Source organism: Pterocles gutturalis, unplaced genomic scaffold, assembly GCF_000699245.1.
Source record: "Pterocles gutturalis isolate BGI_N339 unplaced genomic scaffold, ASM69924v1 scaffold8987, whole genome shotgun sequence".
Classification (NCBI taxonomy): domain Eukaryota; kingdom Metazoa; phylum Chordata; class Aves; order Pterocliformes; family Pteroclidae; genus Pterocles; species Pterocles gutturalis.
Window position 1 is genome coordinate 73,862 of NW_010107977.1, and position 21,917 is coordinate 95,778.

General features: G+C 42.2%; 1 protein-coding gene across 1 annotated transcript in view; it reads right to left on the bottom strand.

Annotated features, from left to right (window-relative positions):
• Positions 1 to 1,934: 1,934 nt before the first annotated feature.
• The window catches only part of DPP6 (dipeptidyl-peptidase 6), a gene marked incomplete at its 5' end in the record, with an annotated part of 117,577 nt that continues 97,594 nt past the window's right edge, over positions 1,935 to 21,917 (bottom strand). The window contains 10 exons of the mRNA XM_010072457.1: positions 1,935 to 2,183; positions 3,746 to 3,819; positions 3,919 to 3,991; positions 6,459 to 6,517; positions 7,372 to 7,477; positions 8,366 to 8,420; positions 9,149 to 9,343; positions 11,287 to 11,356; positions 13,678 to 13,776; positions 17,489 to 17,536. Coding sequence (XP_010070759.1) covers positions 2,037 to 2,183; positions 3,746 to 3,819; positions 3,919 to 3,991; positions 6,459 to 6,517; positions 7,372 to 7,477; positions 8,366 to 8,420; positions 9,149 to 9,343; positions 11,287 to 11,356; positions 13,678 to 13,776; positions 17,489 to 17,536 — 926 coding nt within the window. The remainder of the gene's footprint in view (positions 2,184 to 3,745; positions 3,820 to 3,918; positions 3,992 to 6,458; positions 6,518 to 7,371; positions 7,478 to 8,365; positions 8,421 to 9,148; positions 9,344 to 11,286; positions 11,357 to 13,677; positions 13,777 to 17,488; positions 17,537 to 21,917) is intronic.

The window sequence follows — 21,917 nt, forward strand, 5'->3', positions numbered from 1 at the left end:
CAAAAGATTGTGGACAGAGCAGATTTTTACATTTGTCGGGTCAAGTTCATTTCAGGCTTTTTGAGCCTGTTTGGTGTAGCAAAATCTGGACACGCAGCATTCTTATTGTCTATTTGGCATTTTGCCAGATAAAGCAGATTTATATCGTAGTTCTTGTTCACACGATGTCGATGCACTGTAAATTAAAGAACATAAGCAAAAACAAACTAGGTCATTTCTGTGGTTTATCAATATATTTTTCATGATGGTCAAAGTACAACCAACATTCAAAGCTTAAAATAATGATAATAAAAAAGACACACTAAAGAACACAATGGAAACATCATAATTGCTGTCAGGGTGTGAGTTTACCCATAGTACTATGTAAAAAGTAGAAACCGGCATTGACATTCAAGCTGTCAAAACAAGAAAAGAAATTACGTTGTTATATTTCCAAGCTAGTACTTCTAAAGAGTCCTGATCAGCAAAGAAGTGTTATCGCATGCATGCTGAACACAAGACTAATATTGGATTGGGGACCTGACGGATAACTGACTTACATTCTTTTATATACAACAAAATGAAATATACAGTATTAATACTGGCTGTACATTTGGTCAGAATATTTTACAAGGAGCGACACCAGTCAAAATTCTTATGATGTGGAATTGAATGAAGGTTGGATTTCTTTCTGAGCGTCAAATGTTTTCACAAGAAGTTTAAAAAGCTGCTTTGCACAGGTCTGATGAACTGTTAGATATTTTAAATTAAAAATGCTCCTTTTTTTTTTTTTTTAATGCTTGGCAAAATTACTGTGAGTAGAAGAGATAATTAAATGTGTTTGGAATGTGCTAATCATTGACCTGGAATGAAACTAAGCCGTACACCGCATGTGCAATAAATCACTGCACATTGGTTCTGTTTAAATGGCTTTATGAGATGATCTGCGAAGTGTCTGGTACAAATTCCTGCTAACACAGCCCCATCTAGCCGTTCCCCAACAGGTTGCCAACCAATTGTTCCAACACTAAAAGAAGAAAAAGAATAATTGTGACTGTTGCATATTTTTCAATAAAATATCTCAATGGTAATCTGATACAGCTTATTTATGTGCATATTTTTCCAGGCTGACAAAAAAAAACCAAACCCAAAACCAACAACTCAATCCTGCAGGCAAAGGCTGTGCTGGGAATGTGACAGTGAGATTTACTTTCCTTGATTTTAATAGATTTTTTAATGTCTGGTACCTGAACCCCTGCTGCCTCTTTAGACCCTGAAGGTCTTTAGACCCCTAAGGTCTAGAGTGAGTTGGTTAATTGAGTGTATGTTTTTTCCCCATCCAGAACAAGCTGAGAAGCCAACAAAGTAAGCATGACACCTGATGAAAACAGAAGTAAAAGCTATAAAAAACTAAGAAATAATTACAGGAAGGTAAGATTGGTGTAACTATAGCGATATTTTGTACAATTGAATTTGTGTGTCCTGTAGCAATGAGAAACCTTTTGAACATGGGGAAGAGCAGGCAAGTAGGTATGAATCAGTATCCTTTAAAATAATTGTGCTATAATCTTTTCCATGAATTAGGTTAGACTTTTTTCTGACATGGTGTGATGCTAACTATAGTAACCTTAATATGGATGGCGGATTTCACTGCTACTGCTTGATCGCTTGAATGCAAAAGAGACATTAAATCTTCAAGTCCTCAAAGTGGTTTCTTGGGGTGTTCCTTCACGTCCAGTGTCTTGCCACTTTCATGCTAGATGTCACTTTGTGGCAAACAAATAAAAAAAATAGAGAAAAAAAAGGAAGAAAAAAAATAAAGAAAGAAAACGATAATGTTGGTTGTGATGGATTAATTTCCGACAGCAGTTTCTGCTGAGTTCACCATGCTTAATGTTCTTCCATTTAGGAAGGAGTTGCTGTCAAGTAAAGCAGATGAGCTGCTTTCAGTTTTCTTTAAATACATGCTAACAACGTAACATCTCTTTCTTCAGGAAAATGATCCAGTTGCATATTGTTAGAGAGATCTGCCTTGTGCTTAGCACGGACAAGTAGGGTTAATCGTCGTCCTCCTCCTCTTTCAGTGGGGCTATTGGGAGTTTGTCCTGAACTTGGAAACACGCCACAAAGAAGTTGACGATGGAGTTGTACAAATGCTGCTCCAGTGCTGCATTGCTAAAGTAATGGCTTTCGTCGGGGTAAATCTGCAAGGAAAGAGGGAAATACATACCGTTAGGAGCTTAAAGTCTGAAGACTGACCACCCATACTTGCAGCTTGAGCTGGCCTGCAAACCCACTGCTCCTCCTCGGCACTGCACCTCTTCCCATGGATGCACGTGAGGTCCAGGGTGACTCAGACACCACAGCACTCTGAGGACAGATTTGCATCTTCCTCCAAAAGGAACTTTTTGGGGGAATGGTTTTCCATTTCATTCCATTCTGAACAAGTTCAGGCTGAGCGGAACCAGACCATACTTACAAATAATAGTGCTTGCTTTTGTGGTAACTGAAAAAAAACCCAGTGCAAGTCTATGTAGAGAAATGGTGTTAGGTTCTACTGACTAAAATGAGGGCTTTTAAGGAAAAAATTCCATTAAGTGAAAAATTGAAATAAAGCTTGCTGGGAAAACAATTAAATAGAAAAACGTGGGAAGCTAGAAATGAAAGAGTTTTAAAACAACTTTCCATTTTAATGAAACAGGTAACTTTTTCACATGTTGAAGGAATGGAAGAGGATTGCAATGGGTTGTCTCGACTGAGATATTGTAGGGGGAAAAATGAGTTTCTAGGGCTAGATCCTTGCAGGCAGGACTGAGGTGTCTCACTGCTGCTCTGAGTACTTTGATCCAAGATGCAGAACCCTCAACACTCCATTCAGTCCTGTACTAATCTTTGAGGTGCATCAAGCCCATTGGTGCCTGCAAGCTCCAAAGTACCAATGCTTCTGCATTGGGAAATGTGCAGGGGTGCCCCTCAGTCACTGTAGAATTGAACAAACCCACGCTGGGCTCATTGCCTGTCTCCAGTATCTTAGCTCCATTCTATCTGTCTTTGGAGCATGATGGAGTAAGCATCTCCATCACATGAAGCTCTACAGAAATGCAGCCAGAGGGAGCTGGTATTCAGTAAATCAAACATTGGTGAGGCTTGGGCACAGCAACACAACCATCTATGCTGGGAGCTGTAGCATGGTCCCTGGCATGGTTTAATTCTGGGCTAGTTGCACTCTCCTGGCTGTTGCTTAGGATGTAGCAGAGGTCAGGGACCATGCCCATGGCTTGTGGATGGGTTCATTGTGGAAGCTTTAATGGCTTGGACGTGGGCCGTTCAGAGAAACAGAGATATAATTCAGTGGAAAAAGTGGCTTTCTAGACCAGAGTATGTCATTCGCAGGGGTATGACAGATTTATATGACATTTCTCTCTTTAACTTTTGTGGTTGATTTAATTTAGATCTGTGTTACCCTGTAATTAATCCTGAATTTGGCCTTTTGTTCCCAAAGAAAGTCAGCAGGCATCAATTCTTTAGAGATATATCTCTTAAAACCTAATTTACAGTAATTTAATAATTGCTCTACAACTGCCCAAACCAAAATAGTGGTATCAAATAAGCATGGGAGTACATAGGAACACATTATATTATGGTGCTATTTCTACTGCCAGGCTGTGTTTGCAAGTGGCTTTTCAAAATTTGCTTCACAACAGCAGTTTGAGTTCAAACTGGGGAATAACTGTTCAAATATGAAAGAAGGAAACACATACTCTACCTGCAAGCTGTAATTAGCCTTAGACCTAATTAGGTGTGTGATAAGGTCCGCAGTATGCTGAAAATGGATTTTTTCTGTAAAAAAAGATTACAATCATTAAAGAGGCAAATTTAATTAAGAAAAATCAAAGCCATCCCAAACATTTAATGAGCTCAAATGATGGGCTAACTTACCATCAGCGGTAGCATGAATGATCAAAAATGTCTGTTCCTTCAGTAATGAGACTCTGTGTGCTAATTTGGTGATCTGTGAAGGTAAAGGTTGAGACAAGATTAAAAATCTTTCTAGAAATTAGCAATTTATATGGAGAAAATAGAAGCACTTAATTCCATTTGATACTTCATCATAAGGATAACAAGCAGACAGCAGCACAGCATATTCTCTTGACTACTCGAGTAAGTCTGGGGGTAAAATAGACCCCCACCCTGTCCTTCCAGGCTCAGTTTCAGCAGCAGGAAGAGGTCAGAGACCCTTGTCTGTTCTGATAATTTTCACCAAAAGCCTGAACTACAGAACATGTGGGAAATGTCAAAGTGAATTTCCAGTGAATACGAAACACTGATGAAAAGTGTGCCCAGGTGCCTATGCCTAAGAACTCTTTAGAGAGATGGAGTGACTTTGCTTTGGCTTGAAAGCCAACCTCAGTGAGCTTTGACAGCCCGGGGGAGGATCTGATGCTAAATACAAGTGTCCACTGCTGTGAATGTCTTCGCCCCCAACCACCTGTCAGATGCACAGGGGAAATAGAAATCTGAGTGTCTGCAATGGGTACTGGGTAAGAGAAATGAAGGACTTCTCTTTTTGCTGCATTATTCAGAAGAATACAAGCCTCAAGGAGACTCCAGAAAGACTCAAAAAAGTCCTGGAATGGCAAAAGGAGCATATGTCTCAATCATAGATGTTACTATTTTATAGAGGGGTGGGGAAGAATACCTGTCTGAACTTAAATTGATGTTGCCTTCATTGTTGCCCTAACTCTAATTCACTTACAGGAGTTAAGTGTATTTTTCAGTTAAGACACCCTTGATTCAATCCTGTTTTATGCCTGTTTTCATCTTCCCACTGTCCTACACGGTTTCCAGAGAAGATAGACAAGTGCATCTCCAACAGAAACAGATCCTTACATGCCTGGCTACAGGGTTAGAATTAGTGGGCTAAAAACATTGGTATGTATTATTAAGATATGGTTGCTGTCATTCTACATTACAGATTACATGTATCTTTCCTCATTTAAAAGGTAAAGCAGCCCTGAGCATTAGAAGTGGTCCTGCATATTTCCTTGGTGCCAGAGGCATATTTTTTTAAAAGTTTTGGTGGGTGCAGCCCTGTTTTGGCTTTCTTGCAGGTCAACACTCTGTATGGATTTAGAAAGTGTTTGCAAATTTTGCATGGGTGCCCTCTGATCTTCCCTCTTTTTTTGGACTTAATTAATGAGTTCTCTCACCCTCAGGTTGCTGGCTGCCACGGCTAAGTCTTTTGACGGTGTATGCACATGTCTTGCACTCTGTTCTTTCATGGCTCCTTCCTTTTAGCTCCCTCAGTTTTAACCCACCACAGGACAATACAGGCTTTTTGGTCTACATCAGGTCTTGAATTCATGTGACCTTCATAAAGTTCATCTCTGGTATATGGGTTAGGAGCAGTTCTTCTCCCTAAGCAATTCATGGTTCAGCTGTGGCATGTAGGAGACATGTATCAGTTAGGGACCTTGTCTGGAACAGTGCCATGCTCTGCAGAGAGCTCAGGTGCTCTTCCTAGCAGTTAACCCCAAATCAACCAAAAGTACCACTATTTGCTTAGGGCAAATTTTCAATGCACAAAGAGCACATGACAATACAAAGCTCTCATTTGTGGAATAATTTCCCTTGCTTTCACCTCTACTGACCTGTCCTCAAATTTCTAAAAGGACAAAAAAGAGTTTGCAATGATTTGCACAAGTGCAAAATCTGAGAGATAACGAGCTCAGTGTTTAGACAACCAGGAAAAAGCTTCCACTGCAGGGACACAAGACACAGGTCTTCTGTGTAAGAAAGTAGTTTCAAATCTTTGCTGCTTTCATGTCTTCTAGCTGAAGACAAGGCTTAGTAGGCTTAACAATGTTTTTTGTATAACAAATTTTGATTGTGTGACTATTCTTTATTAGGTTTTTCCTTCAGAAATTGAAGGGAGAAAGACATGAACCAACTGATTCTATCATATCTAAACTAAATAATACCTTTGATAACTGGTGCCATGTCTCCTTCTCTATGTCCTGCTCAGCTCTAGCAGAGTTCTGCCTACCTGAAATATCACATCTCTGCCTACTTTGAAAAAGCCAAGAGAAGCTGAGCCTCACTTGACTTTGGGTCAAAAATTATATCTCTGAAAGAATCAAAGTGACAAGACCACTTTGATGAACTTTAAAGGAGGTCGTGACATCATGTCCACTTGGGCTCATCTGAGTCACTCAGCCTCAGCTCTTTCAACCTGCAAAACTGGAATAACTGTATTTACCCAATTTGGAGAGGCAGACACGAAGGCTAATCAATAAAAACCACATCCAGTATTTCTATTAAGACAACAAAAGCAGTGAGCAGGCTGAAGGACACCTTCAGAATTTTACTAGTGAGTCCATCTTGTATATCCTTTTTCCATCTCCAAAAGATAACACATTGAGGAAGAGTTGAAAATCCATTAACATTTTATCAGGGAAATGCAGTGTCCATGCAGTTACCTCGTATGCTCTGTTATCAATCCCATGCAAGCCCAAGTATCTTTCAGAAAAGGCTGAAGCTTGAAAAGGAAAAAATAAAACATCTTTTTCAGTCATAAGCGAGTACACTGGTGCTTCTGAGTCAAATACTGCAAATGCTAAAAAATACCTTATTTTCTGACATTGCCTTAATTACAGAGGACATATTTCTACAAGCTTTTGAAAATGCACTGAGGATATGTATGATACTACAGACTTTCATTATTACCACTTGCTTATGGTTTCTAAATCAGTCACAGAAAAGACATTTTATTTTTTCTTCTTTAATGCAACTGAGTTATAAGAGAAGAGCACTATCATGTTGTGTCCCCTTCTCCTTTAACATGGGGCCATCTCCATCAGCAGCTGACTGCAAGCTCCTGTTGGTTTCAGGGATAACTGCACAGGACCTGAAGGCTGGCTTAACACCACCGACTTCCACAGCAGTCCCCAGCTTTTCCCTGGCACTAAGTGCAGAGGGAACTGGTGTTCCTGAGAGAAAGGACCACCATGTTCTGGAAAGTATTGATGGTGGAGAGAGGACAGGGCAGGCAGGCTGGACCACAGCTCCCGCAGACAGATGGTTCCAGCAAGAAAGAAGCAGAGGTGAAGGTTGGTGTCAGAGGCTGGAAGGGCTTAGAGTCAATTCTCCTTTATTGAAAAGGAGTGACTAATAAAAGTTACTTGATTACTCTGACCACCATGGCTGGTCCCACCAGTGCCAGCAAAATTGCTCTTGAAGGGGAGAAAAGGGTTCATGGTTAGTTCTAAGAAGCCACACAATACAAACCAGGCAGGATCTTGGGGAAGAAACAAAAGATAACTGAGAAAGGACAGGGCAGAAACATCATTTGTGGCCAGCAAGAGGGTCTGTGGGCCCTGTGATGGGGTTTACCATATAGTTTGAAGTCTGTCAGTGGGGAAAGAGCAGCTCCACAGGCGAACACCTGGTTCTCTTCGCCGGCTGGAAGCATGTAAGTGCTCAGGTAGCCACCGTAATCCTGGAACACAAAGGGGGCAAGGGCGTCAGTGGTCCTGCCATGGGGTGCTGCTGCTTTTGGATACAGAAACAGGGCAGCTGAGACCTTGCAGCAACCTCTTGGCCATTACAGAGCCATTAATACTTTGCCCTGAAAAAACATGAAACAAGGGATGTCTCCCTGGCTTGTAGCCATGGCTGGCATGAGCTCTACATTCATCACAGTCTCCTGAAGGCAGGAGGGTTGTGTGCCCAAGAGCTTGCCTCTTTTCATCCCACATTATGGGTGTGGGTCTGACCGGATGTGTTACCTCTCCAAAATATTACCCCAATCTTTGTTATTTAAAATGGACATCACAATTCCGGCATCTGCCGTCAGCCTGTTAACAATTCCCTGCAAAGATGCCACTGTATGTGCAGCTCTCTTCACCCACTCTAAGGCTTTATCTCCTACAATAAACAATTTCTACTTGCAGTCCCATTCTCATTTCAAACCGTGTGTACTTCCAATTGCTGTTTCCCAGCCAGGCACACTCTGTGGTGCGAATCAGCCTCAGCAATCAATATTTTTGTTGTACAACATGAGATAGATTTACCCACATTCCCATAGGCCTTAAGGGACAAGATGAAATGAAATGAAAGTTTGCAAGGGGAAAAAATACTTAATTATCTGACAGCATTTTCTGACAAATAGTCACTTTCTGCACTTGGAAGTTAAAAAAAATGACGAACACATTGATAAAATGAAAGCTTTCATCTTTAACATCTCTGAGCAGGAAGCAGTCTATCTCAAAAATAAATAATAATAAAAAAGTCACCACTGACAAATTTGATCAATCAGGATTTAGCTCATCTGTTTAGCCATATCAGCCAACTAAAACAGCACAGAGGAACAACGGGAAAATGTTACCTTCCCAAACACACCGACTCGCAATTTATCAATGTAATGCTCCTTCAGCATTGTCCTAGAACATGAGAGAGGAGAAACAATGGGTTAAAAATATTTTTCTCTTAGATACTGCAAACATAGTGTGATTTTTACCAGTTTGAATTTGAAATGGCTGCAGAAAAATGATGTAGACCATATAAATTCATGCTGCTGCATGCTGCTCTCACATCCGTCTCCGTTTGATTTAATCTTGAGACCTGCTGTGTTGGATTTGACCAAGCAATGGCAACAAATAACCTGCACTGCCTCTGAAGGCCATAATAAAGCTGATGCTATTACACTATTCTGATAGTCATTTTAGCATGATTATACACAGCAATATGACAGGACTTGATATTTAGGGTTTTGCACTGTTTTTTCTGTGTTAAAAAGTTTAGGGGTTTAAAGATGTTTTTTTTTTCCAACTACCAGGCCAGCAAAAAATTAATCCAGGAGCTGATGTTCAAGCTTACTTGTTTGTAGCTGTATGACTGTACAGAGCTAAAAATAAATAGGCTTTGAACACGTGATAGAGATAAGTGTGCTCTAATTTAGCTCTGTTTAAGGCTTGTTTTTCTCCCTCTGCACTGGCTGTCGTGAGCTCTCTCTCACATGCCATCACCTGGTCACAGCTGGATGACTCTGTTGCCCTTCCCTCCCCTCTCTGTGCCCTACCCTACACACCGTTAAAGGAACCGAGACTAATGACAGCCTTGAGTTAATTATCATTAATGAATTAATTTCTTCAAGAACAGTGTCATTCACCGGACAGCTTCCAACTGATCCTTCTCTTCCAGAAGTCCCAGCCTCCTCTTAACTTCGTGCAATAGCTTAGTGCCTTGGAAGCCACTCCCGCGGCCGTCGAACTTCAGCACGATGGCGTTGTGAGAGCTGACCATGACGCTTTCCCACGTCACCTCAAACTTCTCTCGTACGATCTGGCTGCCAGGCGTCCCGTCTCTGAAACAGAAATGGGCATCAAGCAAAGGCAACAGCACCAAGCACCGAATGCCCTCCCCGGGGGCTGTGGGCTTGCCGTGGCAATGGGGACAGGCAGCTCCCGCGCATCGTAAGGCAGGGCAGGTTTCAGAAAGGGGAGAGCAGTCTCTGCAATGACGATATGCAGAAGGCTGGTTGTGTGGGATGGGTTTGGAGGCTGGGTTTGGAGGCTGGGGTGGAGGCTGCCTCTCTCTTTGCACAACAACTATTGCTGCACTAAGCTGAGCTTTGAGCAAACCTAGCAAGCACATCACCAACTGGGCAGGATTCCTTCCTCCTGTGAGGCAGCGATGCAGAGGGTAGTTGATTTTTTCCCCATTTATGCCTGCTCTAATCTATAGCTATTGTCTACAGGGATTTTTCCGGTGGAGGGGTTTCTGTGAGGAGCCTGGCTTTGGGGAGTGCTGCCACTGCCAAAATTCGCTGGATGATGCTTGCAGACATCAATACTCCTTTCCTTGACTGGCAAGCATTTGGGTTTAATTCACTGCCCCCCCTCACCCTGCCTAGACCTTCCCTCTCCTGTGGGCTTCCCCAGAGTGGCTGTAGATGGAGCTGTCAGTCACTTCTGTCACCACAAGAACGCTTTTAAAGCAATAAAACTAACAGCTTAAAAATGCACAGCTGGCCCAAATTTGGTGGGTAAGGGGAAGGGGTGGGCAACACTCCCTCTTCACCCTTCTGCTCAGGGCCCGATCCTGCACAGGGGAGCTGTCTTGAGAAATATTGACCCCACTTCAGCCAGACAGCTTGGAAAAATCAAGAGATGATGATGAGAGGTCATTTTTTTTTTAGGACTGGGATTTCTGTAGAGCCACTGGCACTCCCATTTATTTCTTGGCCTTTTTGGGGTTCTTGGAAACATCAGGCAACTCACTGCAGGATTGCAATGTGCGTGTGACTTCAGTCATTTGCATTTATTCAGGCGAGACCCAGGCACATCCAGCTTCAGAGGCAGCCTAATCAAGTGCTGTTAGCTTGATGAGTACCAATCTTCCTCAAGCACTCGTATAATGAAGTACATTTTCTCTGCAGTAATTTGGTGATGTAACGACATGCTTATCGCAGTGGTTTTGTCCTTCATGGAGGGATGTGCAGGGTGGTGTTGAGGCATTCAGGAGGCACTCATCACTCCTGTATGAGGCTTCTCTCTTGTGGGGTGTTCCCTGGCAGGGAGCAAGCCATGCAGTGGGACACAGCCAGGGCCAAGCAGGTTCTTCCAAGGTTAGTGACTTCCCCCCCCCCCCCCCGTTATGCCAGAAAAAGCTCAGTAATGTATATTATTATTACTAAATCTTGCATAAAGGAATATGCATCTGTTATGCCTGCGAGGAGGAAGTCCTACCTGCCTAACAGACATGCTAACATCGTGGAGATCTTCAAAGGTTTCTAGCTCTCCCTTCACTGTCACTTCAGGGAACACCGGCATCTACATGGGAAGGACTGCTGCATGAGGGCATCTAAAACTTAAGCTGTAGTAAGGCTGACTGCATCCCACTCTAAAATTACCTGTAAAGCACAGGGTGGGTGCTCTAAGCACCGAGACAGAAAGTCAACGTCCATCTTTTATTCCTCCCCCTCCTGTTTCTGCCCCCAAAATTATTGAATTGCAAATGTCCATGGAACAACTTTACGAAATCCTACAATTTATTCTGCAGGATTTGTCTTGGGCACCCTCCTGGGAGCTGAAATCCTTGTCTCAAACATGGGAGAGAAGGGACCAAGGTCTAGCCTTTCCCAACTCTGAGGTGAGGCAGGGGGTAGGGACCAATGTGTTGCACTTAGGTGCTAAAGCCCCCTGGCATTCATTGTACAAAACACATCTTAAAAGGCTCTGATCATGGCTGAGGTTTCCATGCTGCCCTAAAAACATGAACAGAAAGAAAGGATGAGTGAAAACTTACACAACCAAAAGCAAGGGGTAGTGCGCGGTGTCCGAAAAGGTCGCTGGCTTTAAGATCTGCATTGTCAATTCTAGGCAAAAAAACCCAAATAACAGCATGTCTTCAGTGTGAGAAGGCTGACATAATCCTAATAGATTTTAGTGGTGTTTTGGCCACTTATGAGCAGGAAAAAAAAAACATCAGATGCACTGGTAAATAACACCTTAGGAACACAGATGTTGTCAGAGAAAAGACCCACATTATGATAGCCGAGGTGACAAGAAATGTAAATCGGGAGTACGGCGCGAGCTGTTCAGTCATGCATCACTTTTACAGCATTCAATTAACATCTGGCAATAGCTATAATTTTCCTTTTTGGCAGCTGAATGAGTGACACAGCCAGAAATCAATATTTCAGGGCAGGAGAGGAGGGGGAAAACTGGCGATGAAAATTATAATTTAAAACCCAATTAAGTATGGTGGCTGGGGGAGAGAATAGGATTATTTTGCTAGAATGGTGTAAAGACAGAGAGAGAAAAATGTATTTCAATCCTAACTTTTAGGAGGCTTAATTTTGCTGTAAAATAGGAGGCAACTGTGCTGAAACCCACGTCATTGTACTGGTACTGAACCAGGGTGAGAGACATGCTCAGCAAAGCTTCATTTAACTCCTTCCCGTGGCCTGGTGTTGCCAGCCAAAACCACTGCCGTACAAACGCTTTCCACATTAACGAGACCACATTTATTTTTAAAATGTTAACTACAATCCAGATTAGCAAAGGCCCAGCAATTAAATCGGTATTAGGAGCATTTTGAGTAGATTAATACACAGATTAACCGCCTGGTTGAAGTGGTTTGCTTTGCACTCATTGTCTGACACTCAGCCTAATTAGTTATTCCATCTGAATGCTAATAGCTGCAAATTGGATCAATGGCCCAGGGACAACCAAAAAGGCCAGCGCTTGACTTTCAATATAACTAAGCACTACGTGCAGTGTTCTCAATGCTGTTAAATCCACAGTCTTGAAATTACAGGGAGGGCACAGAAGAACAGCCACATGGCTGTGTCCAGCTTGTATTTATTACACACACACAGACACATATATTTTTGGTTAAATGAGGAGAATCACATTTCAATGATACCTGCAGTTAAAAAATTTAGCATCAAGCTGAATTATTCCTAATAACCTGCCAGTGCCACTATGAATGGGCTCACAGTGGGGATAGACATGATCTTTATGACAGGCTCTTTCCCCATCTTTTCCTGCCCATGAGGCCTGGAGGTGCACATCTGTTCTTGTTATTTCGTGCGCTGCTTTGCATTTCTAATGCTCATGTGGCAAGCAGAACATTTTAGGGCCATTATGATCCTTTTCAAATGGCAACTGTCTCTCAGACTTTGCTTCACATTTTATAACACCTGGCTATGGCCAAAGCTCATAACCTGCAATCCATCACATCTCGCTGCTTCCTTTTCACTGCACCCAATCTGAGAGGTGCGCTCCTTTTTGGCATGGGACATATTATGGGCCATCCTTTGAACCAGGGTCTTTGGAGTTTTTTTTAAGAGTTGCTACCATACACACAAACTGGGATTTTTGGGAGCCATTGCACAACTCTGAGTATGTGGATTTCCCACATATGGGTAAGATATCTGCTTACAGCCAGAGGTGATGTTTTTTAGGTTGTTTCAGGTACAACTACAGAGACGGGCAGAAAATGCTTATGCTCTGGCTGTTGGCCATTAGGCTTTTCTCTCTCTCTGTCCTGTTTGGCATTTAGACACGTGAGGAATGGTTACACGAGTGGTACACAATGCACCAGCTGTGGATATAAACTGCTCCGAGTTTCTGCCTTCCTTACTCCAGGTGAAATCTGTTTTGGATTTTCTCATAAAGCTGTTTTTTTTTACAACCTTCTCAAATGACATGGCTTTCTCAGAGAATCCTGAATGACTCCGATGCGCAGTTGTTGGCGAATCGCTTTCATTCACTGCTGTTCAGTATTGTTTACTGCAAGGCAGCCACAGCTATGGCACATGCAGTATCCCACTTCAAACCCACCTCAAATAATACTCCAGCTCAGCTATGGCAAATGCCCTAAACAATGGGGGCGCACCACACCGTGTCATTTCCCAGAGTGCCTTTTTCTCTACAAAGAAAATTTTAAAAGGGAAAAAAAACCCCAACCCTATAATTTTGCCTTTCTTCAGCTGCATTCTCATCAAATCCTGTCTCTGTAATAACCTCCTTATGTAGCACATCCTAAGAGAGTGCTTTGCAAACTGTGTGAGTATATTGAGAGCCAAAGTAATTTTTTCTCCTGCCAGTCTAGCCACGATGACTGTATCACTTCACAAAAGCAGTGAAAAAAAAAAAAAGAAAAATAAGAGAGAGGAAAGGTGCTACTTACTGTAATCGTCGATCTTGATTTCTCTGTATTCTACCTTAGGCATTTGCCTGTCATTTACAGCCAGCTGCACATTTTCATTTACCTCCAGCTCAAAAATTTCTGAAAGAAGAAGGACAAGATGACAAAAACTTTTGGCATTGTTTGTGAAAATGTATTTTAACGCCACCTTAATACTTGTAACACAAGCTTCCTTATGAAAGAATTTCCTTCTCATCCTCACAGGTGTCTAATTCAGTTAGGTCTTTGAAATGTCTACCAGGTTCTGTGCTGACAAAAATCTATATTCCTGAAATCAGTGACATTCAGCTGATTTACAGCAAATAGGAATGTGACCTTCTGTGTTGAGACACCACTATGGGTCCCAGTCAGATATCTACCTGCCATAGATATCAAATGAAGAATGTCTATGTTCAAGTTACACATAATAAATGGGGAAATGGAGGAGACTTTGGAGGTCTTCAGGACAAGGTTGTGCTGCTACGCAAGAGAAAAATACATGGGAAGGAAAACCATGGGGAGAATGGAGTGGACAGAGATCGTACAACCCTGCGATATCAGGTTTTGGAACAGTCTTGGCTTTTAGAGTGTTTCCAGAATTGTTCGCTTTGCTCATGTGTCTTATCTGAGGACTCCCTGGGACTGAAATCGAGGATTCCTTCCTCCTTCCTAGGATTTAACCTTTATATCCCACATCCTGGCCATGTGCTCTAGCTGGTCAGCCTCCTCTAGAAAAAGTGGCCACCTCCAACATCAGAAAATCCTTCCTAGCTGGTACAGAAAAGGCCTGTCTTTAGGAGATGTTTCTGTGTGTATTGTCCTAGGTGGTGGCAAATGTCTCCTGGTGAAGATGAGGCTCCTGAGTCCCATTGGGGAGGGGCTTGAAGGTCTGGGGATCCCACTGTGGTGGCAATGAACCCTGGTCTGGGAATCCCGTTGCAGTGCTCTTCCCCGTGGCGTCAGGCTGGGTTTGAACCAGGCGCATCATCTCTGCCACATGAACCCAAGGAAGGTTTGAGGCTTTCGCACCAAATTATGTGTCTCATTGACTGTAACTTCCCTTTCGAGATACTCTGATAAATAGATGTGTAACCCTAGCTCCTCAAATAGTACTTACGGTAGCTGATTATCATGCTCTCATTGCCCATCTCTGCTGAATAGGCAGGCACAGCACAAAAACATGCCCTTCCCAGTTAATATATTTCACAGCTCTTTCAGGAATAGTATATTGGTTCAATGGCTATTCACCCTGCTTCTGAAAAGCCTGGCTCATCTCCATTGAAACCACAACCCCCACAAAAGTGCCAAAGCAACAGCCTATTACGTTTAGTTAAATATTAAGATTCTCTTTTAATTACGGCACACACAAGTAGCTTTATCAGCAGAAAGGGGCTTGCCACGTAGGGAAATTTAGTCAAGCCGTTTTATTTGTTCATATAATTGCATTCACAGAAAGCCAGGAAGACTGTGAAGGAAATAAAAAAGATTGGCATATCTCCTAAAGGACTTTCTTTTCTGCTTTAGGACCACAGGGAGCTTGAGTCTGTGGAGTACAAATGGTCATTGCTTAATTAAATGTAAGCACGCTGTAATATTCAGTGCAACTCACTATTATCAGATTATTGCAGAATACAGAGGCAAACTCCCTTTGCAGAGTAATGGGCTCATATTAAATAAGTAAATTCAGTAACATGCAACTGTCAGTTACCCTTTATTCAAAACCAAAAGAATGAGGGGGAAAAAAAAGGAACCAGGGGAAACGCTAATCACATGCAGAAAATAATGAATTTCAGTAGGGGACATGTTCTGTGCATGACTAGCTCGAGTTGTCTGTGTAATAAGTGCTACACATATCTATTTGTCAAAATAAAACTAGTCTTGGTGTGGTTTATGTTACTTTTCCAAGCTCTTCATTTGCTGTTGCTGTTTTATGGTATCTCTCATTTTATTCACCCAAAAGTATTTTATAAAACTATACAGGAGGCTATAAAACAGTTCATGAGAGCACTATCCTGTACATGCTGTTATAGCCAGTCAGCTGTCTGCATGTCTATGGTAAAATTAAAGTATTAAGGGGGGGAAAAAGAAAGTGACTTTGGAGCTGCCGGTCAGAGCTAACTCTCCTGGCCCTGTGGCAACATCCCCTGTGGGCTGAAGACCCTTGCAGGCATCAAGTAGGAGTTATGCTCAGCAAGGGCACTGCCAAGCCTGGGTCTCTGCTGGGCAGAAGAGCTGATACACCCTTGGGCACAGACTGGGATACGAGTGGCCACTGGAGCAGAACAACTGGAAAGGTAGGAGCTTGCAGTTTGCTATCAGTATTACTTAAAAAAGCAGTTCTTGTATTTTTGTAGACCAGCTACAGGTGCTAACTTTTGCACATTTGTAGCAGAAGTAGTTTCAGAAGGGACCAGATGGGTATATGGGACTATACCCCCAGCCCGTTATTGCCAACAGCGATAACCCTGGCTCCACCGTGAGAGCCCTCCTCAGTCAGCTCCATCATGGCACTTTTGTTCAGAAATTATAGACCAGTGGGGAAACTGAGGCACAAGGAAATTAAATCTTGCAGTCACCCCGTAAGTGAGATGATGAGAGATGAGAGATGGTCTGAGCCATGGTTCAGGGTGTGTTGTGCTGCTTTCCTTTGGCAGCAAAGATCTCTCCTGCTGCCCTTACAGGACAGTCAGACAGCAGTACATTGCTGTAATCAAACTTGTTCTAGGATGCTGCTACATTTTATGCATGTCTTTCTCTGCAAAGGAACATTTTAATTGGAACAAATTAATTGTAAAGGATGGGAGGATAAATTAGAGTTAAATGTACAATACCTTTCCTTCACAGCATTGACACTGTTGACACTAGATGGAACACTGCTGAATATTTCTATTCTAACAGTAAAGGATAAAATATGCCACAGATTTGATTTTAAATTTGATTTTAAAAAAATGAATCAGAATTTAGGATTACACTCTACACTTTCTGCTTACAAGCAAAACTTCTCTAGGTGGGGTAAGGGCTTGCAATGTGTGTTGCCAACAGAAACTGAGAAAACAGAATAAAACAGAGAACACACAGAAACTGTATAAAGGAAGAGAGATTGTGTGCTTTTTTTCTTGAATGTGCTGGTGCCACAGGAGTCTTTCCTTTGACACTTACCACCTGCAGTGAGAAATGAAGCAGCTCAGAGTTTCACAGAAAACCTTTAGTTTGGGAGCTAAATTCCCTGGTTTGCTCAGGGACAACAGCAGTGAGTTGCTGTAAATCCAGCTAATTGAAACTGATCCCTGATAAACTGAATAAAGGTGTTGCTTATTATTTGGATCACAGCAATGCCTGAAGCTGAATAATTCCAGCTTCACATGGGTGTAGGTGTGAATTGTTAGCATGAAAAATCCTTACCAAACAAAAAAAATGCTACAACCTCCATGAACAGATGAGGAAACCAGGCGGAGGTACAACTTGTGGGGCTCACTCCTCTGCATTATCTCTCTCAACTGGGTAATTTATATCAGAGTGATATTATTAAAGCCATAGGTTTGGTTTTTTTGGTTTTTTTTTGTTTTGTTTTGGTTTTTTTTTTGAGAAAGCTGATAACAACGTCATGCCTAAACCACTGTGTTTGTACCCCAAGCAGCAAGCTGTTGTGTTGGCTGCACAACGGCTCTGCAAGTCCCTTCTATTTGCAGAAGGCTTGCATTTAGCCAGAGTCTGGGCTCCCCGCTAGTGTAAGTTTACCAAAGAGCAGCTACATCTCACTGTCCTGCCTGGCTACTTTTCTCTGAAGAATTTCAAAGCTCAAGCTCATTCTTACTCTGTGCATTGGACGTGTTGTGAACAGTCACCATCGGGACTCGGGGACCTTGAAAAGAAGAAGAAAAGAACTTGGTTAAATATCTATCGAAGCACACACAGACACACGTGAACCTGGGTTTGAATTCCATGGTGTGGAAGACTCCTGGGACTCACTTTCCATGCAAGAGTAATCTAAAAAGCAAATCACCCTGGTATTAGAAAGAGTCTATGAATAAATGACAGTACTGTAGACTCGAAGACATGTGAAGTTTCAAAGCCCTTTCCCAATGGACCAGTAAATGCATCTTTCTCTAATTTGTAAACATTATAATTAGCACACACACAATTAAATCACTCACTTTAAAAATTATTCTAATGACACCCAAACATCACAGCACAAAGCATTTACATTTTATATGCTATGGATAACTTGCTGTTTTGCAAATGTCTGGGTTTTGTTGGGTTTTTTTAAATGAATTAAACACCAGTTGGGCTCTTACACTAAAAAAGACCACATATGCTGTAATAAAATGCAGCATTTGTGTATTAAAATTGGCCAGTAATATACAAAGAGGATTACCATTACCATGTAATGCACATGAACGAACCACAGAATTTATTGCCATAGGTTGCTACAGTCTTTAGGATGCTGTAGTCTTTACCACAGGATGCTATAGCCCTCAGCACAGGGTGCTGTAGGATGCCGTAGTCTTTATCACAGTGTTCTGGATTCAACTTCATGTTCAGAAAGTCACCAAGTGGCTGACTGATCGAAAAATGGGATGGTACACGAGATTAGATTCATTTCATGGTTGTCAGCTTCTTTCTCTCTGTTTTTCAATTACCATCTGCTGACTGCTCTTGGAGACAGGAGGCTGGGACAAAAGGAGCTTCGATCTGACCCAGCATAGCCACTTGGAGGTCACTGCTCTACCTGTTCATAGTTTTCCAATGAGTTTGACAATACTGCCCAGGAAGGGGGAAGAAGCACTGCAATGAGGAAATGGTTAATCCTTAGTGGTTATCTTACTGTCCTTCCGTTTCCCCATAATGTAATATGATGTACCAGCAGCACGTGTGAGCAGCTGAGGAAAGATCATCTGTATATCCGGCAAAGATCCCAAACGCGGGGCCAGAGGGGTCCCATGCCATGTGTGGGTGAAGATCATAGATCACCGAATCATAGACTCCTTGAATCGTGTGGGTTGCAAAAGGCCTTTACGATCATCAAGTCCACCCATAAACCCAACACTGCCAAGTCCACCACTGAACCATGTCCCTAAGCAGCACATCTACATTACTTTTAAATACTTCCAGCATTGGTGACCCAACCACTTCCTTGGGCAAGGGTTATGAAGGCTGTGCCAATGCTTGATAACCCTTTTGGTGAAAACATTTTTCCTAATACCCAATCTAAACCTCCCCTGGTGCAACTTGGGTCCATTTCTTCTCATTCTATCACTTGTAACTTGGGAAAAGAGACCAGCCCCCACCTTGCTACAACCTCCTTTCAGGCAGTTGTAGAGAGTGATAAGGTCTCCCCTCAGCCTCCTTTTCTCCAGGTTAAACAACCCCAGTTCCCTCAGCTGCTCCTCATAAGACTTGTGCTCCAGACCCTCCTCCAGATTCGTTGCTCTTCTTTGGACACGTTCCAGCACCTCAATGTCTTTTTTGGAGTGAGAGGCCCAAAACTGAACACAGTATTGGAGGTGTGGCTTCACCAATCCTCATGGCAGGACTTTCTTTTGTATATACTATATTTCCAGTTCAAACTTACTATGTGATGAGGGTGTGCAGCTGGTGGGGATGGCAAAATCTGGAACAGTCTATAAAAAAAGACCCATGGAGGATAGGTTGTCAGAAACCGTGTTTCCTACTTTCTCAGGCTCCAATAGTCTGGTGGCATGCTGCCAGCATGCAGGGGAAACCTGCATTAGACTACACTGAATATCAAAAAAACCCAAGGATTTTTAAGCTTCAAAATTAAGACAGTTTAAAGAGGCTTTATATTCACTGATATTCAAGCCCCTTTAAGATATCTTGAGTCCTTCAACCTATAAGCAAATCCTGCATGTTTACCAGTTATGTGCACCAGCAATTTGTGTAGAGCTGGCTGAGAAAAAGCCCCTGAAATGCTGCAATGGCAATGAAACCAGGTTACTGTGAGCCACCCCTACTGGTTCAGTAAGCGAAATAAATTCTTGAGAGCAAGAAAGACTTCAGGGAGGTATACTTGTGTCAATGGCTTTCCCCATGCTGCCAAAAAACCAGATTCCATTGCATGTAGACCTTACCGACACAGAGAAGAGGCAGAAAAAGGTTTTATTTATAAATTAAGCTGACTGTTATGGCAGCCTGACTTTTGTTTCCTAGTAATTGAGAATTTTTTTCACTAACAATCTGATTCCTTTGCTTGCACCATTTTCTTTGAACACAGCTAAGTGAGTGCAACGCACAGAGGGCAGCTGTGTTTTACTCACCAGGATTTAGCTGAATTTCCCTTTCTACTATCAATATATATTGATATGCTGACCGTATTTATTTATAAATCTGCCCTGCTTTTTCCCTGAAGTCCCAGAAGTCAGTCTGCTGGAAAAGCAACAAACCTAATAAACAATTCATCATGGGCATGATAAAATCATCACTGAAAATAAAAGAAAGCCTCCCAAATGACTTCAACAGGAGCTAGAGCAGTCCTTTAATTAACACAAAAAAGCCTAACAAAAAGAAAGGGATAAAGAGAGAAATACAATGCATTTAATCCTTTTATTTTGTGTTGGCACTGGAAAAACTGTGAGAAACTAATAAATAAAGAAAAAAAGCCAGCACGTAGTTTAGAAAATTCCATGTATTATATATTGTGTTTCCTTCATCTCTTACTACCTTACTGTCATCTCCTCAAATCAATATTTTAAAGTGAGGTCTCATACAATGATATTCAGTTTGAGGTAATATCAAACAAAAACGTTTTAAAATATGCATCAATAATCTTGAAAAAGTAGACTTTTGAATTGCTCAGCTTTTATTTTTTGACAAATGAGGAAAAGTGGTAAAGACAGAAATCTACAGAGTAGAATCATCAGGTTTGTGTGAAAGATTACTCTCAATATTAAATATTTTCCATGACGACATTCCAGTCAAACAATGTATTTTACTTGTGACCAGGCTGAAAGTCATTAAGAACAAAAATAACTTATTTTAGGAATGATGTAAATTGCTTCTTTCAATGTGAATTTTTAAAGTAAAACAGCCTAGTTGCATGTTAGAATACACCCCTCTCAATACACACACATCAAAAGTCTTTCAGCACTCAGAAGTTGCATGCCCAATGCCTGACAGGGACAAAACAAAATTTTGAAATTAGGAAGTGTATATTCATTAGCTGCCTCCCATACTTTATTTTTAAACCTATAACGGTGTGACAGTCCCATTACACATGCCATCTGGTAACTGCCATCCACCGTCATTTGTGGATCTGAGAGTGAAACCCAATTTGTTCAATGAACTGCTGGGAGCTGACAGAAGCAGAGCGCGGACATCCTCTGCTCCGTGTCTGCTCTCTCCAGAGCCCTTCCAAACGGGCTGTGATTGGGACTCCTGAGCCCTGCCACATTCTGCTGCTTCTGTTCTTTAATCAGCGCTGATGAGTGCTTGTGTCTACCTGTCCCCCTTGGAAACTTTGCAAACGCTCTGCCTCTCGCTTACAGAGGTCATGAGCATCAGGTGCGGGCTGGATTTAAGCATTTGCGTGTGCTCCTTACAGAATAATGCACAAAGTGCTCTACTTTAAGGAAATGAAGCAGATACCAGGCTGCTTTGTCCCTGATGTGTGCCCAGCACATGCTCCATCACCTGGGTGACTGTTTCCAAAATCAGGGGCCGGCCGCTCTCCTGCGTGACGAGGGGATGGTGATGCTGTTGGATTTCTTCCCCTGGCTGCATTTGGGTCATTACAAGCAGGGCTGTGATATGCCCTGAGGTGTGGGACCTGGTGCTGCTGCTCCTTGCCACCTTCCCCAATATTTTTAGGATGGGTGGCACTGTGTGGGCTCTATAACCCCGTTATCCCTCTCAGCATCCCTCTCGCAGGAGTGGATGGGGTGCGCTGGAGCACTATCACTGGAACTGCTTCACCTGGCTTGCAGGCTCCACTGCCCTCTCCCCAGCTCCAGCATTGCACCAGTAAACACCAGTAACTTGACAGCAGTTTTAATGCTGCTGCTTTATTTATAGCTTAAGAGCAAGGACCAAAACTATAGACGGGAGAATGTCTGTGTCTATGACATACTTTATACGTTCCCAGATAGATGCATAGCTAATAATACTCCACAAATCTTTAGTTACTGGAATGAGATTTTCCACTGATACAGCTGAAAATTTGGCTTTATGATAAGGCCTTTGACTTCAAAACCATTATTGTTTTTATCCATGCTAGAAGTAAATTAAGC